Here is a 26,948-nt window from a genome sequence, read left to right as displayed (position 1 = left end):
TCTCTTCCCATCAAGGCTGCCTTTCAGTCCGTTGCAGGGAATAACTACCTTCAAGACAAAACAATGCACTCCTTCAGCTGAAGAGGCTCCCAAATAAATTCTATCAGACATATGCAACCACAGAAGCCTCTTAACTGTCTGTGCTCTTCCATTAACAATCAGAACCTTAAGACAAAAACCGTGGTTCTTCCAGTGAAATTTTAAGAGCTGTTGGTTATCAGAGGGCATTTGCCTTTTTTTTTTCTTTTTTAAAGTGGAAGATAAAAACTATGACTTGTTAATAATTATGAATCACAATGATATCTTGGTATTACTTCACAGAGAAAGGAAGTAAAAATTTCTCTGTCTACATGCATACACAATAAAACAAGGAACGTGAAAACGATAAACAATGTAAGACAGTTGCCAGCTCATTTAGCCTATTTACAGAAACAGCAGCATTCAGAACGGGTTTTATTTTTAAGTCAATAGCTCTAAGGATGAAGTATGCAAAGGCTTAAAGAGACACTGTCAAAAAGATCAAAGGATTCAGAAGTGATGGTAATATTTTCAGGAGTACCATCTCACTTCAGAGCTAAAGACAGACCCTGCACGGAACATATGTTTTATTCCACTGATGACTCCTCTCAGCAGTTCAAAGTAGGTTTAATTCTAGCTAACCCACTAGTTTAATACTTCTGTACAAAGAGCGTAAATGTAGTAAGAATGTTTTGAGATTTATTAGGGTCATAATTTGCTGCTTTCCTAGGCTCAGAAGACTTATATGTTATGATACCATTCATGATAGATATTATCAACACTGTGGAGTGCAAAAGAAACAGCACTATTGCCAGTGCCAGTGGCAAGCATCTCTTCCTAGTCTTCTGAAAGACTACTGTCACAACAATACATCAATAGATAGCTTAATCTTGCATAGCGGAAGACAAAATATGCAGAGAAAGAAAGGAGGAGGAGTTAGGACTGATGCCGTGATTCTCATGGTTGAAATGAAGATCAACAAAGAAAGATCAAGAGAAAGAAGTTTAAGATTACTACTGGAAAATGAAAAACAGAATGATATGAAGGGGTTTTTTTTAACCTCTTCTGTGAATTACCTGAACAGAATAATCAAAGTACTTGACAATACAGAGTTCAGGTACTCTAGCTGAAAAGCAAAAATAGTATGAAATTATCCCATCCCAGGGTTCACAGTCCTGAGTCTAATGGAGGAGGAAAGTAAATAGCTAGCATAGGTGTGGGATAAAGTTGCACTCCAAAAAATTAAACATTGCTTGTCCCATTTTGAAAGTTTATTGGCTTTTAACTTGTACTGAGAATCTTCAGCTTTAACCTTATCCAGACAAGTCAATTTCCCAGCCCCAACAAGCAAAGGAGAGAGGGAAATACAGAAAGCCAAGACATAATCTAGAGTTATTAGCAACAAACATTTATCAGAATTTGGCTGGATATTCTCCCCTAGGACTCAAACAATATGTATGGCCCAAATACTGCAAACTGACCTAAAAAAAAAATCATAGAAAAATATGGATCAAGGGATATGCTAGTTCATTCCCCTAGTTCAAGGCAGGATCAACCACATCTACATAATTCCTGACAGACACATATCTAAATTGTTTTTAGAGAAATCTAGAGATCTCTCACATCTTCCCTACAGCTCATGACAGAAATCAATTATACCTGTTACAAAAAAAAAAAAAAAAAAAAAACCCCATTGTACTACCTAATTGGAATCTTTTCTTGCTACAATTTAAAGGACTTATTTCTTGTCCTGTCCGTATCAGACATGCAGGGTAACTTATTCCCTTACTTTTTTCCTATCTTTTATATATTGGAAAACTTACTATGTCTAAACTCAATCTTCCCTTCCTTAATCCAAACATCTAATTCATACCAACTTCTGTCTTACTTTTATCTCCCTGACAATTTTAAGCAGCCTTCAGTTGGTCCTACCCTTCATGAAGCTGCAGTGCCCCAAACAGAAGGGAATATAGGTTATTCCTGGTGGGCCTACAGGCAATTTCTGGGTAATGACAAAAGAGGGTAAAACCAAGGATGGTACTAGGGTCAGAATTTAATATCGCAAGAAACCAGGAGAATTAGAGAGAGAAGCTTTTTTCGTGAGAATCAGCAAAATTTTTTTAAAACACATGACCTATTTAAACATCCCCATTATGACCATGCAGGCACCTCTTGGGAAAAGAAAGACACAGGGACAGAGAAGCATCTGGCAAATTCCTGGGACCTTGTTAGGAACAAAAATCCTTGAACACAAGACATTAGCAGTTAGGAAGGAAGGCAGTACTAGGTTTGACTTGAACCGGTGGGGAAGAAGCAGCTGAAAACATTGAGCATTAACGAAGGGATGATTCTTCCTTTTTAGGAAAATAAGGGAGAACACAAAAAGAAGAAAATGGGCTTCAGGAAATTAAACTTCAGCAAACTCACTCACCCACTATGCACAAAGACATTTCTGCAAGCACACCAACAGATAGGAGACTGGCTTGCTCTTCTGTGAAGCGGTGGCACTGAGCACTTACAGCAAAAGCACAGGAGTGCTACTGCTTTTTCTTTGTTGACACCTAATTAGAAAGGTGTCTATGATTAGACAGCTACTAAAACCAACACCAGGAACAAACATGGAAAAAATTAATTAGATGATAACTAAATAAATTAGATGTTCTCAAATCAGTTAAATCTGTTGAATTTCACCATAAGGTATTTAGAGCTGACTGGACCAGTCTCAGAATTATCAACAGTCATTTTTGAGAATTTGTAGAGGATAGCAGTGATTCCAAAAGCCTGGAAAGCCTAGTGACTAGCTTTAAAAAAAAAAAAAAACAAAAAAAAAAACAAAAAAAGGCAGGGCCAAGGAAGTAGAGATGCAGCAACTGAATTTCAATTCCCCCAAAATATGGAACAAAAATTATTTGGAAGTGTTTAACAGATAAGAAGTTGAGTTGAGTAATACATAGACCTGTCAAGAACAAGTTACTTCAAATCTGTCAAAATATTCTTTATGACATAGTAGCAGACTCTGTAGTTAGAGAAGCAGCTGTAGGTATCATATAGCCCGACTTAATGAGTCTTTGGACATTGTTTCTCATGGGACTTTCATAAGCAAAGAAGAGAAATATAATGCTGCAAAAGGAAACAAGTTCTAATAGGCAGATGACACTAAACTTGGAAGGGCTGCATGCATGCTGAAAGACAAGACTACATGTTAAAGCAAAGTTAATAAATTTGAGAAATGGTCTGCAGAAGACCTGAATACAATTCAGTAAGGGGAGTTCTAGACCTTAACAGGAATAAGTAACAGCAGAAATACAAGATGGAGAACAACTGTGAGGCAGCAGCACAGTGGAAAAGGAGCACTGAGGCTCGAATGGATCATACTCTGACTAGTAGTCTATGTCATACTAGCAAAATCAGCAAAATCTCATGCTAGGAGGCATAACCAGGTTGCAAGGCTAGAAACGTACAGTGGGACAGGGAATTGTTTCCAAAAGAATAGGACAGTGGATGCTAGGAAGGAAAATCCAGAGCACTGTACATTGGAGTGAGCTGCCGTCTATCTTCTTTGTAAAGAGATTTCAGTGTCCAGGACTGTTGGCCTGACACGGTTCACTACCAGCACAGGCATGAGTATAGAATAAAAACTTCTCCCTCCTCTTTCCCCACCCCCGGAAGAAAACCATATATTTTCTACAAGCCAAAAAGCTTTGCCTTAAAAGTTTTCACTCCTTCTAGGTAGCAGAAGAACTGCCTGCCTGCTGATTATTTTACAACCAACCATCATAACAGGAAAGATATTTAAAAAACAAAATTTAGCTGTACATTCACCAAGATATGGAAAACCAGGTAGGTGTATAACCTCTCACAGGACATGTTAGTAAGTTTTTATTTTCATTTCTAACATATATCTGCTTTGTAACTTTGGCATTTTCCTCCTATTGTATTTAATTATTTGAGTAATAAAAAAATAAATGTGCAACTTGATGTCTTTATTGCAGACAAAGAAAAGAAGAGGCTGAATAGTCTGACAGTGTCTTTTTAAAGATTACACATAATGACAATGAGATTGCTGAAAATCATACGTTATTCATTCAGATTTACTACCACAGCAAAAAGCTTTAGATTAATTAATGCTGCAATATATTTGAAAAATGACTAAGCCAATTAATCTCATTCATCTATAAATGGAACAGTAGAGAGGAGAATTTTTGAAGAACTTCATTTAGGATTGCCAAGGTTCTACCAACAATGATAATCAGTATAAAGGAATAAGTAAAGTATATTAAAGTAGTAACATATTGCTGGTACAAGTTCAGACTTGAAGAATACACAAATCAATACAGAATAAAATATGCTAGTGCCATTCCACTGCTTATGGCCAGGTGATTGCACGTCATAAATTTACATCCCTTGCTCATCTTAGCTGGCTGCAGCATAGAGACCAGGAAAGATCATCCTTAGTAACAGCAAAGGTACGATACTGGCAGAAAGGTAATGAAAGTAATTGCTGGATGAAGACCTGGATGAAGTAAATGGGAGACTCTAAATTCAAGGACTGTGAAAACAAAACATTACGTATGCACTGAGGCCCAATCAACAAATAGGTGTATGAAGTCAAATACCTTATCGGCTCCTATTAAGAGTTAGGCACCTAGATAACCTTGCAGGTTTGTGCCTAATCAATATTAAAATGCAGCAGAAACACAACTTTTACATGAAATCAAAAGTTAAATGAGAATCCAAATACTTTAAAAAAAAAAAATCAATACAGCATCAACATTTTTTGTTTTTACAACTGCAGAATTTAGAATTTTAGGCTAATCAGTTTAGGATGACCTAGCCTATAATGTAGTACAATGTTTCAAGTAAGGAATAAAGAACACTGAATTTTATCCTTCTCAGTTATCTAGATACTCACGACCACATACGGCATCCTGCAATCTACTACACATTCACACATACATGCACATACCATACAATGAATAAAAATCAGAATGAATCTGAATTTCCTTCCCTGCAATTCTCAGTTTCTTAGTAACTGAAGAAATCAAAGAAGATCTAGCTTTGAACCTCTTTAAAGGAATCTTTCTCTTATTATTCGTTCTTCAGAAATTAGAAAGGGCTACCACATTTTCTATATTTAAATCATAAAAATGCTGTGTTCACTCTCTCCCATAGGCTTTGCACACAAAATTTTATTCGTGCACTGTTCACAGAAACAAGAATTTTTAAAATTACAAAGAAATGCTCTTATCAGGCATGTCAGCCTCTCCCATGCAGTTGTCTCATATCACAAGACGTAAGAAGCAGCAAGCAATCTATTCACTGCTGTGAGAAACAGTATCTTAATAAAAACAGATTTTCAAAGTTGGGTTTTCTCGCTTTTTTGTTGTTGTTGTATGCAAATCTTTGCAGCATAACACACATTTAGACATTCATTTTCAAAAGTTTTCATCTCCTTGTTTCCTTGGCATCATTGCCAAATATACTTGAAGCAATTTCTTGACAGGAACTAAAGCATTTTAAATCTGTAAAAGGTGGCAAATTCAACTTCGTCTTGCATACCATCTCTTTTGCAATTTTACCAAAATACAGCTATTATAAGCACATTACAAGGCTACCAACAAAGCAGTGCATAGTTATGAAGTGCAAATGATCATGCAGAGTGTTCTCTTTCTTAGGAACAACAGTGAATTCAGTAAAAATATGTCCCATTGTTACTTCTGGTTCACCAGAATAAACTCAGAAGTAACAGACATAATGTGTTACTACTCCTCTACATGGGCTTTGAAGTTCTCTTGTCCTAGATTTTAGGTTCCACACTAAAAGAATGTAATTAAAATAAAAGCAGATGCCTCCCTTTGCTTTGAGACAGCAACAAGTATTAAAACAATTTATTAGAATAGAAAATTTTTACTATAACATTTGGAGAAGAGGAAACTGCATCTTGCAGGAGACCCCCACCAACCAACCAGTTTTTCTTTAACTTACTTTACTTCCCACCCAAGTTTCCACCTGCAGGACACTAGAAGTCCTACCAAGTAGTCAGTCACCTTTGAGGAACAAGAAGCTGCATGCCCATCTGAACCAGGAGTCGATGGAAGACAACTGTTGATTTCCATAGGCTCTGGATAACCCAGCTATCCCCTAACAGCTTAATGATTATAGTTGAAATCTACATCCAAAGTACGCTGTTATTAAGCAACTCAGTATCCAACCTCTGCAGCCACACAGACTAGCTCCCAGTATTCAAATACCCCTCTCCTTCCATTCCCAATTCTTTATCGGCACAACCCTTGTTACCACAGGCAACACCAGCATGTCATAACAGTGATTTAAGTGCCAGACCACAAACCCAAGTGAGAGAAGTAGTCCGTCTAGCTCCATCTCACACTTTCTCCATGCACATGGTGGCAGAGGCAACCCAGTTGTTCAGCTTCGGTCCTTAGGCAAAAATGAGATGTAGCACTGGGCTGTCTGAGCAGATCACACTGTCTTTCTAAAGAAAGGCCATTGGACTGGAGCTGGCCCACAGACTCCTTTTGGAAGGTACAAAATTAAGCCAGTCACTAACTATTTTAAAAGCCTTGAATTAAAAAACAAACAAAACCCATCAGCTGTATTGCCCACTTTGGTACCGGAAATCAATTCAGCCATTAACCAGCACTTTATGTTTTGTAAAGATTATATACCATTCCTAGATGGTTTTCAAAGCAATAGCAAAAATACAGAACATAAAATCACTGACCTTGTTTCTTTTAACCCTTCTTTCTGAATGACTTCTAGTATTTGTTTTGCAGTCATTGGTGAGTTGGGGTACTTTTCCAATGCCTGAAAAGAAATAATAAATGTGTAAGTGACAAGATACAGCAGTCCTGTGAATCTGAAAGGTTTTGCAATCATGCAGTTTTTCTGTAGACATTTGTGAAAGGCAGGGAACGGTAGTGTTGAGACTGGAGTCCTCTGTCTGTTAGAAAGCCAGATACAATCCAGGAAACTGCAGCAAGAGTAAGATTTACTTGCTGCTTTTGTGCATCATCTGCTACATCTGTCTGGGAAAAATTCTTACCAGGTTCCAAATAAAAGAGTTGAAATATGCAACTGATTTTATGACACAGCAACGGAGTTCCTTTCAGGCAGGAAGAAAAACAAAAAAACCCCAAACAAAACAAAAAGAAAGAGACACTAGTCTTCTTTTTCTTTTTATTACTTTAGAACTATTTGAGGTCATTTGAATATTCTACATTTAGGTTTTGTCATGACCTCAGGAACAAAATTGGCTAAAACCTTCCATTTGTAGAGCAGGAGCTAGTGTGAGAATTGACACAGATAGGTTTCAATTTTACAATGCTTTTTGTTTCTAAAAACAATGAAAAATGAAGTAGTCGGAACAGTCACAGCACACAAGATGCTACATGACAGAGTGCAGTATATTTTTCCAGTTCGGCTCAGTTTTCCATTCCTTTGCCTTTTCCAATTGAGCCCAAGGTAACCCACTCCTCTTTCCAGATACAACCATCTTGTACAGATTTTTCTGGTTTTCCACTTCCTTTTTGTCCCTATCAGTTTTAAGCTGTTAAACAAACAGCCGCTCTTTTGCTCATGTAAAGTGCCAGACTGACAGCCCTGGAAAATGAAATCTTTCAATAGCAGTAAAAGGTGCAGCACAGGCCACGGCAATCAAGCTTCCCAGAGCATCCTGCCAACATGTCTCAGCCAGAACTTGCATTTCTACCCTGGGTAAATAAGAAGTCAGTTTGGTCTCCAAATTCATCCAATCCTGAGCTTCTCTCTAGTAGTTACCAAATGATGGCAATTGTGAAAGTAGCTACTATTGTGTGGATACCTGCCCGCTAGGAACCAGAGACACCACCACATTGTATCATGCAAGTCATCAAACTGGGAAAGGTGCTAGGCCAGGGCTGTAACTGAAGCAGCTCACCTAAAGTCAAAGCCTCCCTACTCACTGTAAGTTGACCAGCTCAGCCTTCTCCTGCCATTTGACAGTTCTGATTTACTGCCTGTTCTCCCCTTTCACAGCCAAAACACAGTTTACCAAATCCTTTGGTTCTTTGTTACAGATGAGCTTTGTATCCTTTATCTTTCAGTTCGACAAAGGAAAATGCAGAAGTGAGGGCTGCACTAGAAAGGTCTGGGAGCTGAACTGAGCTTCCCTCACATACATCAATAGGCAAGATTCAAAAGGGACCCATCAGGAAAAGAAAACCGAAAGGTGATTTGAAAGGAGAAAGAAGAGTGGGTGGGAAAGAGTACAGCAATGAGTAAGAACGGAAGGAACTGCACAGGGCTGGGAAAAGGGCCATTACACAGAAAGGGAAGAGAAACGATTATGATGTGTTCGTGACAGAACCACAATGACACATTGGAAAAATGACAATAAATATATAAAGTTTAAGACTAGGATGAGAAAAGATTAATGGTGTGAAGAGACAAAAATGGAAACTTGAACTTTCAGAAAGAAGACAAAGAAAAAGGACAAGGTAAAATGAGAATACACCAAAATAAAGGGAAAAGAAGAGAACTGAACTGGAAACATTCCAGAGGGCAAACTGGAAAGGACAGAAGAGGAAACTACACTGTACTGGACACGGCTATGAAGGAAACTGTGTGCACTTGAAAGTGGGGTTACTCACTGTGGAGGATTCCCTGTTTCTCTTCCTGAGTACAGGCCCCTCAGCACACCTGGGCAGCTCCTCCCTGCAATTGAGAAAATTTGGGTAGCCCTGTCCCCTTCTCTACGACATCACATCCTACTCTATAAAGTCAGTAAAAGTGCCAAGTATTACCATGTGAGTTTGACAATAATGGGAAGGAAACAATAAAGCTATGCAAACATCAGAAGTCACCCTGTTCTGGACAATGGGAGAAGGGAGAACAGTTTGTGCTGAGGAAGCTGCACTGAACTGGTTGTGGAAACAATGGCCAGACATACGGATATGAAAGATCATCTTCACCAAACAACAATGAAACCAATAAGCAGGATGCATAACACCACTACAGAAAGTTTAATCAAACCTACAAGGCAGATTTCAAATACCACAGTATGAAGCGAACACATTCAGTGTATAATGAAAAACTGAAATGCAGAGTACGTTAGACAGGCTGAAAGTGCTGGAGCAAACAATTGCCCATTGTGTGGACTTGTTTTACGCTGGACATGTCGCGTGGGCTGCAGCTCATATACCCCATGAATTTAATTCTGTTCATCTAACCCTTTAAACCCTTTAAAGCCTGTTATTTAAAGAACTGTTCATACCCTATCTGAAAAGCATTAATTCTCCAATTCAAACAGTACTTAAGTTGAAAATCCTGTTATTGTGTACCTGATTAAGTTTTCTTTATCAGAATTAAGATTAATTTAGCAGAGAACCTCAGTAAGGATGTTTTTTTCTGCCCCTCCCACCGTGCTGTCATTCCCCCCCCCCCCTTTCCAGTTTTAACATAACCATTTACCACAGTAAGAAAATAAAAATAATTACTTGTAAAAACATTTTAATGATAATCTCATTTTCTTCCCCCAGTTATGGAAAACAGCAGTAGAGTATTATTTAAGAGGCTATGAGCTAATGAATACACTGAACCGATAATTGCACTAGTGTCTCTTGCCTCTGTATCTCACCATTAACATTGCTGAAAGCCCGCAATCCCTTTTGCATGTCTAAGACTTTTTAAAATAATATTAGATATTCAAACTGAATTACTAACTGTGCCTTAAGGCAAATAAAATACTAAAATGCAGTAGTATAGTTAAGTCATAGACTTCTTAGTCAGAAAAAGTAACGCACATCAGGGGAAGAAGCCTTTATCTGTTTTAAATATCTTTCTCCTTCCTCCCACTCCATCCACCAACACTCGTATCATATATGGGCAGTGACTAACAATGCTGAAATTAAAACATGCCAAAGTACTGTCATGAAGAGTATGATTGTTTCGATGTATTTTGTTAAGAAGGACAATGGCAGAATAGTTTGCACTGACTGCAATCTCTATCACAGAGGATCAAATATGTTCTATTTATTCCTGCCATTCAACCACAGCCTTAAAAAGGGACAGCCGCTAAGTAACTGGGACAAATAATTTGATACCCATCAGGACAATGTGGAAGAGAACAGAAGTAGTCATTGCAGTGAACACATTCTTGGTGTTCATTCAAACCCTCATTAATGGCTCAAAAAGAAGATGACTCAGATCCTACCAAGCACAGTGGAAATCAAACCTCCCAGGAAATGGTAGCAGCCTGACAAGCTGTGTTTGTATCACCTACAGGTATCAACCCACAACTTCAGAGATATTAAATAATTACACAGATGCCACAAACACATACATTCCCAACTTCATTGGAAAAGTCATGTCAGTTATATGGGACAAGAAGAAATCCAAATTCCTCTTTTCACCATGGCATCTATCACCTTCTGTGCATCGACAACTGCTCGAAAAAATGAGTTGCCACACTGGGGAAAGAACACTTCCCAGTGAACTGTTAACAAGAAAACTCTAGAGCAGAGTCAAGACTCCCAGCTTTGCATAAGAGAGAAATCCTGAATTCTCAGCTCGCCTACAAAATCAGAAAAGAACCTCTATATAATTGATGCAATTATTAGTTTACTTTATATACACAGCTGCTTGTGACTACCTGAATCAGATCTGCTCAATAGTTTGCATTTCAGCCACCAGAGGGAACACAAGCAGAGAGACAGCATGAAGAAAGGTGAACTAGAAAGTTGGCCTTCTTGCCACCCATAAACATTCCTGCAGAAAGTGGGAAGATTTGCCAGAGAAGCAGACACTATTCCTGCAGCTATCAGTTATTATGCTGACAGAAAATGATTCTTCTAAACAAGAACCAAATGTGGTCTGACACTGTGCTGTGGTCCAAAAGCAGCAGGCAGATCAGTCTAGTGGGCTTGTTCATGCTGATTGTGTGGCCAGAGTACAGTTCGCTAGAACAGGCCAGACCCTCTTCCATTTCTGGAAACTGCCTGCAGGAATCTGAAGGCTAGGTAGCTGACAAAAATCAGCATCATTTTATCATGTCTGCTTGGTGAAACTATAGGCTGAGCCACTACTCACAAACTGAAGCAATTCTCTTTAGAACATTATTTAAATAATTCAGGAGAAGAAAGAGGAACAGTACGGTTACTGCCAGTGCTCCCACTCAACAGCTAAAACACAAGTCAGGCTGCTGCACAATAGACAATCTTTACTGCCCAAAGACAGCAGGGTTAATAAAATAACAGAAAAATAACTTTCCTTCTTCTAAGCAGAAAATATATGATATTTTCTAGCCACCCATTACTAAATTAATGAATTGAAAGATTGAGTCCCAAACAGGGCACAAGAACAGCGTCCTGGAAAAAATCCAGCATTGTCTTTTCCAGCTGCTTGTGTGAGGTTAACAAGAGGACTGACTTCTATTGTGGGAAATACCCCACTCAAATCTTTTGTATTCATTTTTGATTAACGGCTTTAGTCATTGGGGAATTATCAGCAGCCTGGTAAAAGTTCAAAGCCCTTTGTGTGAAGAAAGATGGGTAAATGGTTAGGAGAGTAGGGTAGGGTACGGTACTGAGTGGGGGAAGAAAGGAAGTGCATAGAGATGGATGAAGAGGAGAGAACAGCAAGAAGATCGAGAGGAGAGAGCGTACATGATACATGAAAAAGAGGAAAGAGGGATGCAAATAAGAAGGGAAGATGCACTACAACCTATTTTAATATAAGTTCTCAAATAGATATTCATGGAGCTCTTGCTGATGGTGATTAAGAGAAAGGTAAAGAGTAGTTTCCAAGTACTAAAATATTAAAAGAAGCTGAAACGAAGTAATAATTCTCCTGGTAGGACTTTTGTCTTTGAGCAGTTTCAGTTACAATAAGGAAGTTATAAGATCTGAGTAGAAGCAAGTACATTTCATAAGATATATCTTTCATGGTATGCTCCATACTATGAATTTGTCTCTGTAATCCATGCATCACTACAGGTAAGAAAGAAAAGTAAAATCAAGCAAGGAAAGGAACAAAGATGTAACATGAACAAGAAAGCAACACATAAAAATACCTAAACCTGCTGAAATACATTAAATTAAGTTTTAATATCAGTTATATGCATGCTTGCTAGTCCATACTTTTTTTTAGGTTCAGAGGTAATGCTACTGACCTGTAGAGCTCAAATGGTTTGAAGTACACCCAAAAAACATTTTTCCCCAGCCCTCTTTCAGTCAAAAGCACTTTACAGTTCCTTTAGCATGAACTACGGGGAAAAACCGGGAGAATGTTTCCTGCAAGAGAATTTCCAATATAGAATTTGTTTGCAAGTCAGTCTGAAACCGCCTAGCTTTGCTAACCTGCCAGATTTGTAAGGCATTATCATCTCCTAAAATGCTGAATGAAAGGAAAGAGCAAGAAAGAAGCTGAATGACTTGTTTGTTCATTCCATTGCTTTGACTGGCTGGTTTGAGGCTTGTTCTGAGATGTCTGGACCCTTTTATTGTTTGGGGTTTTTTTAAATTTATTTATAATGTCATATTTTAAACTGATAGAAAGGTGGCAACAGTGCTTTGGAAATTCCAGATAAACTGTACACTTGACATTTTCAATTCAAAAGAAATTGGATTACAATCCAGTTAAAATTAAACATACAATTGTGTTATTCCTTTAAAAGGCACAAGCTCTAGCGGCAACGACATCTTGCCATTGCTAGTGGCCTCATACATCATACCAGAAAACACAGGGTAAAGTTTTCAACCCTGAACAACTGACTTATAATAACAATCTTGATTATAACAACAATCTTATAATAATCTTGATCTGGTTTGACATACTGAAATAAAAGGAAGCCTTGGTATTTCTCTCTTTACTAATGCAATCAGCCTGTCTGAGCAACCAGGAACTTTCACTTAAAGGTTCTGTCAGCACAGATCCATAAACACCTCGGTGACTATAACAGGATGAACCCAGTGAGCACACAGAATCCTATCAGATTTCTGTAAGATCAGGATTAAAGATACATACCCCAGTGAGGAGGACGTCAAAGTTGCTACCCCGGTATGGGTTCCATTATTAGCAGCAGGATTACTAGCAATGACTTCAATTCAAGCGATGGAGCATCCAGATTCTCAGAATGACTGCTCAATTCTGACAGTGCAGCCCAGCCTCCAGACTTCTGCTTAGCCATGCAAGCCATACCTCTTCTTGCTTTCTGTCACAATACACCATTGCCTCGCACTCTGCCCAGCCTTTCTGTATTCTCGAAGTGATACTCTCATCTTCTGAGGTGTTGCAATATCCCTAACTTCCGTATCTCCCACCTTTCCACATCCCTACTGAAATACCTTTCTTCCCTTGTCCTTACCACAGTACACTCCCACAGTACATTCCTACGTCCTCTACCTCCTGAAACATTAGCACATCCGTACAGATGCAGTTCATTGCCATGGGTTCCCCAAAACCCACACACAGGTACACAAGTGCTGCCTAGGTAGCCAATACTGAACAGCTAGCTAGCAGCATGTTATAGCTCTTAGGTGCTGACAGGCCAAACTGTACTGTGAACCTCCCATGGCTTGTAGACCATGTTCTCTGCCTATTTAGTTTAGAGTAGAAGTTTCAATTTCTGTATCAGTGCACCCAGCTGAAAAACATGACTCAAAGCTGTTTACAACTACGAATCATTATTCCAGAGAAGGGGACAGGAACAAAACACAGCTCTGCCACCCAAAAACATGACCGAAATCTGCACTTTTTCAGTGATCACACAGGCCACGATCCTGAAATGCCTCTAATTCCAGCAGGGATAAAAATTCCCCTTTGGCATCTACCCCTGTACAAAACGAAGAGAGGCCATGCTTAGGTGACTGGAACTAATGGAGCGGAATGGATATGAGTGCCCTGTCAGCTGCCTTTATATTACAGGTAACAGACAAAAGAACTACCACCAGTGTGAATACATTCATCACTACTAAGGGAACAAGAAAAAAAAAATACTAAGCACCACCAAACTCCAAACATATTTGCTTCTATATATGCTGTTTTCTCTATTGAAAGCTGATACAGATTTTTTTTTTTCCTGAGACACTGAAAGGCTTGCTGTATAACTTATGTTTCAGCATAGTAAAATAAAAAAAAAATATGAAGAGTAAAACTTCCCAGAAAAATCAACAGAGAGAATGAGTATGTGTTTGTTTTAAAAGCCTTCATCGCTTAATTTCCTCAGGCAAATGTAATGTGTAAGGGTTACTTGTAATGTGAGAAATAAAATTCCTACTGGCTACCCTCTGAATGTACCAAATTTAACAGGAGGTGACAGTTATGCCGGTTTTCTTGCCATTGCTTTACTATCAGAGGTTATCTTGTTAGACAGTGTCCTAAAGATACAGATCTAAGGTTTCCAGAAGGCAATAAGAAAACAAAAAAAAGGGGGGGGGGAGAAGGAGTGTAACAGAACACAAATAACATACTTTAACCTATGCGCTCTACCTAAATATTCTTACATATTAGTTTCAGCCATTTTAAGTATTTCATCCAGATAAAATTCACCCACTAAAAGGGTAAGACAAGTTTCATGCTGCAACTGACATTGACTCCATTGATGCACCATGAATATATTTAACCAACCAAAAAGTGCTTCTACCCACGTTGCTAAAATATGGTTAACGACAGCAAACATAAAACTGTAAAAATTATGCTCCCATTTTAATTCTGTCAGATAGATGGCATGAAACTACCTCATGAAATTTACAGCACATTTTGATGCTTAGGTAAAAAGCCAGTATAAGTCACATTGATCCTCTTAACCTCACAAGGGAAGTAAATAAACTTCACAACTCAGTTGTTTGCTCTGTTCCTTGCTCACAGGATGATATACAGCATCCCTCCCTTTGAATTAATAAGCAGAGATGCAAAAAATTACTAAGAAACTTTCTTAGCAATTTTATCCCAGAAAGAAAGACCAGAATATACCTAATGCATGGAAGGCCTGGAAAGAAATTCCCGAGAGGTGTACAGCAAGTGATAAAGCTGGAAAAATTAAAAGTCCCTTGCAATCACAGACACAACAGAAAGCCACTTTCAGTTCCCTGAGCCCACCTGTTCAAGTACTGGAGACAAAATGGAAAACCAAAATCTCCACAAAATGAAAAATGATGAAAGCTTTGGGTTTGGGTTTGGGTTTCATTTTCTATTTTTTTTTTGTTTTGGTTTGGTATTTTTAGGGGGGGCTGTTGCTTGCTTGTTTGTTTTAAATCTAAGAGTTATTCTTTCTTGTCAGAATGGACAATACAAAAGAGTAGAGTCTTAAAAGTCCTTGGGTGTTATGCAGTTTATTCCTTCCAAAGCTTGCACAATTATTTCAAATCAGTTTTCATTAGTCTGAATCATGACATCATTGTATACAGAATACAGTTCACTGGCACAATCCAGATCTACTGCTTAAATTGCTCTGAGAGCAGATATGTTAAAGTCATGTTTTTGAACTAAAGAAATACAGCCTTCTCATAGAATGTGTAAAGAGAGAATTCTTTTGTTAGCTGTCAGTGGGATTTTGCTATCTCTGTTAAATATATAATGGTTAGTGTCATAACAAAGATCAGCCATCGTGTTATGGCATTTATCTTCATGAGTGAAGAGAGGAAGGGCTACTGTGATTTATTCTGTCTCTCCTCATGAGACGATTAATGTCATAAGAGATTAGTCTTCAGTACTGACTTGTACACAGAATAAAATACCGGGCTGGAGTGGGATGCTAGGCAGTTTTAATTGCCACAAGTTTGGAAGCCCACATTACTTACAGATGGCACAGTTGACAATTACTCATCTAAGATTTTCAAAAATAGGAGAATATTTTGCAGTTCACTAACTCATATCCATTTTGTGTCATTTATTTGTTCAGTCCTTCTTATCAGTCTTTCCACATAGTCCTTTCCCCCATCTCATCACCTAAGTCCACCCACACTTGTCCTGTTAAATACACCATTTATTGCAGAACTGAAGTCCATACGGGTGGTTTATAGTGATATTTGGTAGCATCTGTTTAAACATTTGAAAAATACACTATTTAACAACTATTACTAAGAAACATTTGTCACAATACAGGCAGATCAGAAAGAACATATAATGGCTCTGTATCTGTGTTTGTATTCATATATAAATACATAAACAAAACTAGGGACAGAAGGAGCAGCTTTCCTCAAGTTCTGAGAAAAGTTACATGCTCACTTCTTCCTAGGGACCTTGTAAAATAATCTGACCATCTTAAATTTAAGTTAATAATCTTTCAAAAGCCTATAATTCAGAGAAATGCACACAGAGTATTTTGTTTACATGCTCCCCACTCCTTCTTATGAAAGAAAATACTTCAGATAATACTGTGGTGAAAAAAACCATCATAAGCAGAAGTTCTGTTAAAGAGGGAAGAATTATTTTTCCCTAAAAATGGAACATGAATTGTCTGTATTTTCTTAAATTCTCCTTTTCTGGATAGGGCTAAATCATGCCAAGCTAGGTAAACTTTAATCGTTGATATAAAAGTTTTTTCTGTTAAAACCAGCAATTCTTTACCATTGGTTTACATCAAATACAACACATCATTAAGAAGCTCTGACCACAAAGTGTTATCTTTATCTAGGCTTCTCAAGTATTGACTTAAACATTTTTATCAGGCTGTTAATCACATATAATATGATCAGCAACTGAGACCAGCGCTGACAGCGAGACCAGCCAGGTAACAGGGCAACATTATGGCAGGGAAGAAGTATCATGAAAGCTAAGGACATCTCTTATTGATGGTAAGCGGATAGGAGAGAAAAATCAATGGGTCCTCATCAGCACAACTGTCTACCAGCTGGATGCTGATTTCCCTTAGAGATTTAAACCAATAGGAACAATCACTTGGCGTAGGTAAACAAATTCAATAGGACCTCCAGCCTATAAAGAAGAAAGAACTCTGACTTCAAAACTGGAGTTCATGAGGAGACAAAATGCTGATTGTTAAACCAACAGTTTGTAATCAGATCTCAAAACAAAATACAGAACACGTCTTCCCCCATGGGGGGAAAACCTGAAAATGTTCAGGATAATCTGCAATTGCTGTGGAGGCTCTAAACTCCTGACCCTGCTTGAAGGCACTATTCCGGGCTACAAGACTGGCTGACCTGTCCAAGTCAAGCTGGACAAGCATTGACCAGGTTACGATGAGAAATGGCCATCAGCCATACACATCATGCAACTACCATCACCGAACTCCAGAATCACAACAAAGTAAGTGGTCAACAGAAAGGAATCACAGAGGATTTTATAAAGGAATATAAATACAGAGACTTCTCATAAAGCTAGGCTTCCTGTTCAAGACAAGCTTCTATTTTTAACAGTCCTTAATATCACAGCATATTTCTTACCCTAAGACTCCTCACTATACATTGAACAGGTTCAACTGTTACCCATCAGGTCGGTAACTGCAACCCAAGAAAAGCAAACCAACAGAGAGTAAAATATGGCTGTTATACAGTATACTCAGTCATGGTTTTTATTCTTTTTCTATGAGCACCAACGTACATACACATAAGGATCTGAGATTTCCCAAAGTCACATCTCCTCAGCAAATGTAGCAGTAAAAATTGTCAGCTCCTAGGAAATGCTACTGGCAAATAAATTCAACATCTATGGGGTTTAGGCACATCATTTTAGACTTAATGTTTTAGAAGTTGATAATAATAAATGTTTTAGCTATATCTTCCATTTCCCTCCAAAAACAGCCAGCAATAAGTGAACGGAAAAATGAAAACTGTTTTATGGAAAAGTTACTTGGGCTTCCAGTGTAACTACTGAACTCAAACAGTACCTTTGAAACAATGAGAATTAGTCATGAGATTAGCCTTACAGTTCAAATCCAGTAATGGAATCTTTCTTTAACTGTGCCATCTCATCCAAAGACGTAAAATTTTACTTAGGAGATTTATATGCTATGTCCTCTGACGTTAAAACAAAAATAAACCAAGGTGACCAGAATCACAACAAGAAAACTACCACAGTCGCATATTCAAGTATCATGTCAGACAGACTTTTGGACATGGAAGATTCTAAGAGATTTATATTTTTTTGCTGCTCTAGAAATCATCTGGGCAAGACAATTTGAAACCAATTCTGAAAATTCCAGTAGGAGATCTTACTACCAAATGGATGAAAGAATATTTCAGAACATAAATTGGTCTTCTCAATTATTTCAAAGGGATTACTTGTAATTTCAACAATACTCCGTTGGCCGAGATAGCCCATAATGGAACTTGTTCTAAAAATAAACAGAATGCAACATAATCAAAACATAGTGTTTCAATTCCAAGACAAAGGCCCTGTCCATTACAGAGGAGAGAAGACAGAATTTTTTTCATCTTGGTGTTTCATTGTGATCCTCATACTCCCAAAGTTTGAGAAGAACCCAAACTTTAAAGATGAAGGTTTGGGGACTTTAGCTGGTTATCTAATTAAGTGAAATGGTAGCAAAATAAATAAATAAACAAGTGAAATGCAATTTTATCCTAGAATTCAGAAGGGGATTTTTTTCCTCATTTCTTTCATTGTCAGTCATAGTTATTTTTTTCCTCCCCTCAGTATATTTGCTATTCTACTTCTCATTGGTACAAGAACATCTCCATCTCTTCTTCACCGCTTCCCAATGCACCACTACCATTTTTCTCCCCAGGACTACATTGGTATCACCCAGGCACACGCTCTTTTCACCACATGACATGCCAACAGACATAAACCCAGTTTCATTCTCTTCTACTAATCCCAGAAAATGTATGCAAGTACTAAAAGTAATAAGCTTCATAACTATTATTATGTATGTATGTAGCACTTAAAACCTCATTTTTTTCAGAACATTAATCTTCAGAACGCTTTCCCCAGATCCCTTCCCTCCCCCTCCACACCAGTATTTTTCTATAAAATTCACTCCAACATTTAACAACACTTTAACTAACACATAAAGCTTCTTGCCATAACAGCTCTAAGAATGCTGATAACAGCAAACAGGTGCAGTGATTTTTTAATTTTTTTTTAAACCCCTCATTCTCTTTGCAGCTCTTTCAGAAGCATTTCCCAACCACCAGGCATATATACCAACCTCAGTTATCTAGGCAGTCACTTTTGTAGATCTGGCTCAGAATGAAGACAGGAGCATTATTTTACTTTATTTAACGTTACTTTAAATAGCTTGAAACAGTCTCCTACAGCTCAGACACTAATATAATGAGTTAGCGCATGAAAATTACAGTATGAAACTGAGTCTGTCCTCATTAAGGATAGTTAAAATTGACTACACAGCAATTTTCTTTTTTGTTGTTTTTTTTAATTTAATGGAAGTGTTAAAGATTTTGAGAATTATAGCAAGATGAGAATGTTTTGATAATGTGTCAAACAGTCTATCTCCAAGCAAATTAGGTAACTCCAAATTAATGGAGACAGAAGTGTTCTCTTCTGCAACATAACAATTATTTCATTAGACATTAATCTAAAAAAAATTCTAACACGTCTCTGAAGAAAAAAAAAAATCCCACTTAGGCCAAACTAACTTGACAGATTAAGGTACCTTAGATTTTTTTTTGGTTGGTTGTTTTTTCTAAACAGATTAAAAGACGGTAAAACAATGCTTTTCTGATCTAACTTCCAAAATCCATACAAAACATTCTTGATCAACTGCTTTGACACTATTACTCCAAATTTTTTTCTAGTTTCCCATCTTCTATTGAAGTTTTCAATCCGTAGTTCACAGACCAGTTGAAAGACAACCTTTTTGGAGTCCATGAAACACAATAGCTCAAATGATTGCTCAGAGACTGACTTTATCCTCAAGGCCTTTCACTCTGCCCACTCCCCTTATTGCTTATTTCTTGCACTGTATCCTGCACCCTTCAGTCAGTCAAGCATCTGTTTGTTCACTTCTCCCACATTTATGATCTCTTTCATTGGAAAACTCCCCAGACAGCTCTATATGAGTTCTGCAGTCTCCTCCTCAAGTGCCACTGCTGCTGTGGGCCTGAAGGCTAAATTAACAACTCACAATGGTTACAGTGAACATCAAACATTTAGTGTGAAGGGCTGATCATAGCTCAGGTACTGAGAATTTCCTGTGGCGGTACTTAGTAAATGCAACAATCATCAGCAATGCATGTATACAGCATGCAGTAACTTGTACGGCCAGACTGATAAAAATCTCCAAATTTACCTTATGAAGCCACAGCCCTCTAGTTCTTAAGTGCTTCTACAACTCTAAAAAAGAGCATGTTTTAACATCACAACCACTTAGTTGGGCTCACCATTGTTGGAACACTGTATCACAAACAGCAGGAAAGAGCCTTCTTCGTAAGATAACTGCAGTGTTCAAGCTAGCTTAAAGCAGTAATTCCATTTTCTGTCAGTATCTGCTCTTTGAGGCCTGATCGCATGCTCTAAAAACCACAGTATTCACTAACAGGCTTTCACTAAGGACAAGGAGCATCACTCCAAGACAAAGACATAGGGTTGGTTATTATTGACAAGTTCCACTCAGATGGGCAGCTCTCATTCCAAAAGCGATAGGGGAAATTGGCAGTGAGTCAGCTGAGCCCTGAACACTGACTGGAGGAACAGCATTTTAGCATGAAGAATTTGATTTGCAAGATCAAAGCACACAACTGGACCAACCCAAGAGCTGGGAGCAATGTCCATTTCTTGCTATTGCTAACTGTCTACCCAAAAGATGCTGGGGCTCATTATGGGCAGACCAAATGTCCCAGGCACGTAGACTTGTTTCCATGATTCTCCCAGAGTCTCACAGGGCTGTAACCCAATACTTGACATTATAGATATATATATATACACACCTTATATATATATATATATATATATATATATATATATATAAAAATTTATTTTTATATATATATATATATATATATATATATATATATATATGTATGTAAGATTTGGGCTGCTAAGTCAGGAATTCCAGGGACCACATCAAAACATGCAATCCTGATTCTGTCCTCCCATCAAATATTTCCTACTGGGATACCTGGCAAAAAGCACTTCAGCTATTGCCCAGGAGGCCACTGTTGTACTATGATCTATATTCAAAGTCTCCAGCTGCACAGATGCACTGGGCAGGGTGAAGTAAATCATCACAAGAATCTCCACCATTATTTTAAAAGATTAGTAGCCTTGTAAAAGACAGCTCATGCTCTATACTACTGCTTCCCCTTTCTTTTCTACAATCTGGCCTGATGGACCCAAGCACTTGCTGAACTGTCCAGCTGTTCTGCTGACGTGTGCTTAATAGACAGGAGATGTTTAATAATGCAACACAATTTGACAGCACAGCATCCCTGGAACAGGACAAAGGGAAGACAAACAACCTGTTTGACACAGATTGCCAATGTAGCAAAACTGGCTACACAGATTTTTTTCTTATTCTTGGCCAAAAAAAAAAAAATCATTTCAAACCAAGAGACTTCAGTACAAGAACCATGCGGACAAATGCTTGGTAGTCCCTGGCATCTTCAGGAACGTACACACTTGTAGAGCCATGGGTCATCTTGAAACCAGTAACAAAAGGTGTTAACATATGTTCAATAGTAACTTATTTGAAAACGTCTTCAACAGTTATTTATTGAGCTTATTCCACAGATAGACAGTGAGCCATACTAAGTTATTCTACTTTTTTTTCTTTTTAAAACTGAAGATGAGTACTTGCAAGATGTCTCAAAAACCTGCATTATGAATGAAACAAATTATGAAATAGATTAGAATGAATTAAGCACTACTGCTCTAAGTACAAACCTGCTGCAGCACTGCTATAGCAAACTACTGAAAAAATCCAGAGACTAAGTCCAAAAAAGCCTCAAAAAAGCAGAGAATGTGAATGAGCACCATTAAACGGATACAGAATTCTCAATCTGTACAAGAAAATCAATGGTTTTGGTCTAGTCACTGTCAGAAAAAAGGAAGTAACGATGCATTTGAATTCTAAATCACGCCCATCGGACAACTTTTCATAATCATTTTACTCTCCTAGTTCTCCCATTTTTAAGTAGGATGCGAAATTCCACAAAAAGACCAGATTCTGGCAAAGGCCAGAGAAGTCTTAGCTCCTATGGGTAATGAAAGTTACCAAGTGATTTTATTGATTTCACAAAACTAAAACTAATTTGGGGCGTGTGACTTATTTTCAAGTCTAAACAGACAAGGGGACCTTGAGGCCCTTTCCAACTTCATCTTCTGTGATTATTGGTTCTATGATTATCGACGTAATGCTCTAATTAAGATTCTTTTCCCGTTCTCAACACCGAATTCCAAAGAGGTTCTCGTTAGTCTTGCCTGTCTAGAATTTCTAAATGACAGAATGCCAAATGAGATGACAGAAGCTGGTGTGATCAGAGAGTGTCATAATTTTGAGATAGCTGCCAGAATCTTGGTCCAGAAGAATGACAGTAGGCTACGGCCAATAAGGGTCTATTTTCTCCCATTACCCTTGCTAGGAAATACTGACAGATAGGCATAGTGACATGGCATGTCACATGCTTCCCTGGTACAGCAATGCCAATAGATATCCCAGCAGCTGATGGATAACTGGGAATTTTGAGGCATAAAAAGAATTGACATTTTTCCAAAAGCAGACAACAATAGATGTATTGAAACATCTGGATGTGGAATTTGTTCAGTTAAAACTGATGGAAGTGAAAGAAAAATAATCAAAACAGAAAGTTATCACTTAATGAAGGATGAAGTTAAGTACTTTGGCAATACAATGGTAGTGGTAGAGCCTCATCTTATATAAAGAAGGTTCAAGTCGCAAAGGCAAGAACAAATCATATGGGACATGAAGATTGACTGTGATTTACCAGACTGTAGACATTTCACAAGGCATCTCACCAACTATAGTGAACCACCACACACACAGTTAGGCAGGTTCTCTAGGCTGCTAAAAGTCAGCTGAAATGGAATAAAACTTTGACCTTCAAATGGTTGATGTATACTTTGGTTAAGGCTCTTTTCCTCCCTCTCTAGACATTAAAGTTATACAGGAAGCTACCCAGGATAAAGCAATATAAATCCTGACTAGAATGACTACTTCACTAAATTCCTGATCCTGTCTATACTTAACCAAGATCACAACAAAGAGAGAGAGAAAATAGCTTTGACATTAAGTTCTCCAAACCAAATCATCTACTAGCTCAAGATGCTTGTCTGTCAAGGGACACTTCTGAAGTTGTAGATGTTTAGAAAATGTTGTTATCTGTAAGTCTGACTATGCTCTATAGGATGCGACTGTCACCCACAGGATAATGATCTCTAGAGTTGAGTCTCTACAAGCAGTGAGGAGATTCTCATCATCACAGGTGTGGCTAGACCAATTCATGTATATAGGAGGACAAGTTTTAAAACAGAGTATGTAATGTGTGCCTTCTAAATAAATTACTTTCTGATGCTCCAAAATCATGAACAATAATCTACGACATGACCTGGAATGTCTTCTACAGAGAACTATAGCCCAATCCTCTTAATGAGTCTGTGAATGTTCCTGGTGATTCCAGAGCAAGACTGAACTGTGGTTGCCGATCCTGGCAAATGCTGTCAGACAGTAAACTCAAAGCTGAAAGTAAACTCAATGCTACGCTACAAAACAAGTCTCCTCAGACACCTGAGATACAGGATGCCACATCAGACTCAGAATCTGCAATGTAACAGCTGGATCCCACATGTTAAAAACCTCATCTAAAAGGTTCTCCAATATTGAGGAAAGCTACATGCCAGTGTCCACACAGACTTTGTCCTGCAGAGCTCATGCCATTAAAGAGAGCTGAACTCTTCACATTCAAAGGATGAAAACATCAGATCCACCCATTTCCTGTTCCAATGTCAGAAACACCAGAGCTTGCTTAGACTAAAGTGAATGGTGCTGCTCTAGATCCCTCCAACACTAAGTGCAGTCCCCAACCCCAATCAGTGCACCGACACCAAAGAGGCTCTAGGAAGAAGGCACACATTGCCAGATGGCTTATTAACTGTCTCCTGATACTCATGATGACTGTGCTAAAGTACTATAGTGGTAAGTGGATATATTTAGGTAGTGGTCTGCTTAAGGTATGATATTCAGAAAGATGTAGGTCATCTCTTCAAACTAAGATTAGCTGCAGGTAAGAAGGCACCTCTCTACCCTTTTTACATTCCCAGCAGGTACATCTCCTCCCAAGAAAGTAACTCCAGAAATAGGAAACTATCTAGCAGGACTTCGCAAAGACAGAGCAGCCTCAGAGGGACAGTACATCAATGACTGGGGTTTCTTTGGGGAGGGTGACTGTCATTCAGAGTTGATAAGAGATTAAATGGGCCACCTATGGCCAATCTGTTGTCCTTGAACAACCTGGGGATTTGCTACCTGAACTAACAGGATCAGCAAATGGGCTGAACCAGGATGTATTGCTTAGAGGTGGCTCTAATGCAGGTTGTTGTTTTGCCTTTGCATTGGACGCTGGCTGTTCCAGAGTGAAGGCTAAGATATTTGATTCATTCAGTCTGTAAGTTCCTCAAAAGGAGGATTTGGTCAGTTTCAACTGGAACCCATGGAATCATAATGATAATTTCCACTAATCACATCTTCTCCCAGGTCTTTCTTGATAGCAGAAAAGGAGGCCACTATTTAGTTATTGCTATTTACAGGGAATGCCAAGATTATTGTCATCATACCCAAGAAAAGGGAAAACATTTTGAAGCTTACAACATTTAAAAAAACACTATTACTCCAAAGCCAAGAGGTCAAGTTTAGCAAATGACTATCCAAGTGACTGTAATCCGCTGGTCACAGTATAAAGAACAAAGAAAGGCTCCAGCAGGAAGTTCAGTGAGTTTGGCTTTTTGCCTTGAGAACAGCATGCTACCTGGTCCAAACTAAGATGCTGCAACGACATGGTTTGATCCAGAGAATTGGTGAACTGGGCTAGCAAGTCCAAAGCATCCTAGCTGTGAAGGGTGGGTAGGGCCTTGGGTGTGGTTAGTGGAAACTATTTAGCTGTGATTCCACTGGTTCCACATGCAACTGACCAAATCTCATTTGTGAGAAACTTGTGAACTGCTGGAAGAAATAAAAACAGATCAGTTATTTCAACAGAAACATGCAGTATGACAGGAAAATATTGGTTCTTCTACAGAGAAAGGTAAGCCAGGAGCCATTGGAAGCATTCACTATAACAGTGAGCATTAAATCATACCTTAAGGCACTAAGAACGCCTTCACATTGTTGAGGAATGCTCACATCTAGGTTCCTGTGTTTTCTCTTATGTTACCCTGCTTTAATAGAAGTAATGGGGCATTACTGAGAACAGGTCCCATTCCTGGTTGGGTTCCTGCCTTCCGAAAGGTCTGTGATGCCAAGGGTGAAAGGGCTGTCTCAAGGTAAGAGTTAGAATCTCATTCTTCTCAATCTGCCCTAGAAGACTGCAAAAGGTAAGCTGAAATAGATTAAATTTATATTTTATTTGTAGATCACCTTTTAAAATTAAAAAAAAATCTAAACACACTGATTTCTGTATTATTTCATACTAACAAAATAAAATACTGACACTTAAAACACAACCATGGAAGGTAAAAAAAAATAAGTGCAGGTTCAACCTTGTCTAACAAGTGCAAAAATCACTTTGAATAAAACAAATTGGAGGAAACCCTAGAGCAAACCAAAATAAAATATAGCTCTTCAAAGCAGCATTGATTGTGGATCAAAGGGAATGGCCATCAAAACTTCCCAAGCCACAATGTTTCTGCATGTCTGAAAAAGAATTAACTCAGAACAAATATGGAAATAATAGTAGGTCTCTGTTAAGCCAACAACAAAGAAATCCTTAATAACATAAAACAAAGTTATGTCAAATCTCCCATTTTAAAGATACACGAAGCTCCTTTCACACAATGCTTTAACATGTTATTTATAGTAACAAAAGCGAAGACTTAAGATAAAAGTCAAAGGGATTATCATCAATGGTTTAGCTACACAGAAGTTACTCTTCTAATTTTTTTGTTTCATTTGTGGTCTTCAAATATGAAGATGTAATGCAAAAATACTTCCATACCGCTATACGATCTGTTTCAACTACACTATCTTAGCAGACCAGATGAAGCAACAATCAGCTTTTGGACAGCCATCCACATTAAACAGTAACACGCAAGCTAACTATTCCAATGGGCTTTTGTTGCTTTTCACAGTTTTTTTCAGCATCAGTTTCCTTAATTAATTAGTATGATTTTCTTAAAGTTTACAGGAGCAAGAGAACAACTCTTAATTAAGAGCAGGATCCTGTCAGGAGACTAGTGCAAGAAATACAAGAATTAAGGTATGAATATTACTCACCCAACATGCATATGTCAACTGAACCATGAGGACTCTCCATAGCACCATAAAGTACATAGTCTTCAGTAACACAAGAAAACCTTTCTTTCAGAACAAAATTTGGAGAGGCAAGAGCAAAAATACTGGAGAGGAGATCTAACACACGAATAACCCAACAAGCACTACTGTTCTCATTCCTGGGATTTTCTTCTGCTTTATTGCCAACTAGTGGTAGAGACTTAACCGAACTCTGTTTCAAAACACCCCTTTCAGGAAAGAGAAGAGGGCAATAATAAAGGCAAGCTATTCATAAAAAATCCTTTTAAAATGCTACCATAAACTATCACCCTTCATAGGCACGTGTTCTATGCTTCATACATACACTGAGCTCTGCATTCCAGAAGTGAGCGGCCTCCACTCATTTTGTTCAGGCCTCTTTCACCTTTCTGTATCACAAATAACAAAGGACCACGTCTAGCAGTCAAATGGTAAAAGTTGGATCACTGCTACCTACTTAAAACTGTTATCAGTTCCTGTGTGGCAGGGAATCCTTGGACACGTTCTCAGTATTTTT

At 38.2% G+C, this 26,948-nt stretch overlaps 1 protein-coding gene across 1 annotated transcript in view; it reads right to left on the bottom strand.

Annotated features, from left to right (window-relative positions):
- ASXL3 (ASXL transcriptional regulator 3) overlaps nucleotides 1-26,948 on the bottom strand; it is a 131,572-nt gene that overhangs the window by 99,842 nt on the left and 4,782 nt on the right. Inside the window, exons 2-3 of the mRNA XM_075494572.1 lie at nucleotides 6,761-6,843; nucleotides 6,407-6,409 (exon numbers count right to left, since the gene is read on the bottom strand). Coding sequence (XP_075350687.1) covers nucleotides 6,407-6,409; nucleotides 6,761-6,843 — 86 coding nt within the window. The remainder of the gene's footprint in view (nucleotides 1-6,406; nucleotides 6,410-6,760; nucleotides 6,844-26,948) is intronic.

Source organism: Mycteria americana, chromosome 2 (assembly GCF_035582795.1).
Source record: "Mycteria americana isolate JAX WOST 10 ecotype Jacksonville Zoo and Gardens chromosome 2, USCA_MyAme_1.0, whole genome shotgun sequence".
NCBI lineage: Eukaryota > Metazoa > Chordata > Aves > Ciconiiformes > Ciconiidae > Mycteria > Mycteria americana.
The sequence above is the reverse complement of the archived record's forward strand: the minus strand, read 5'-3'. Positions and strand labels throughout refer to the sequence as shown.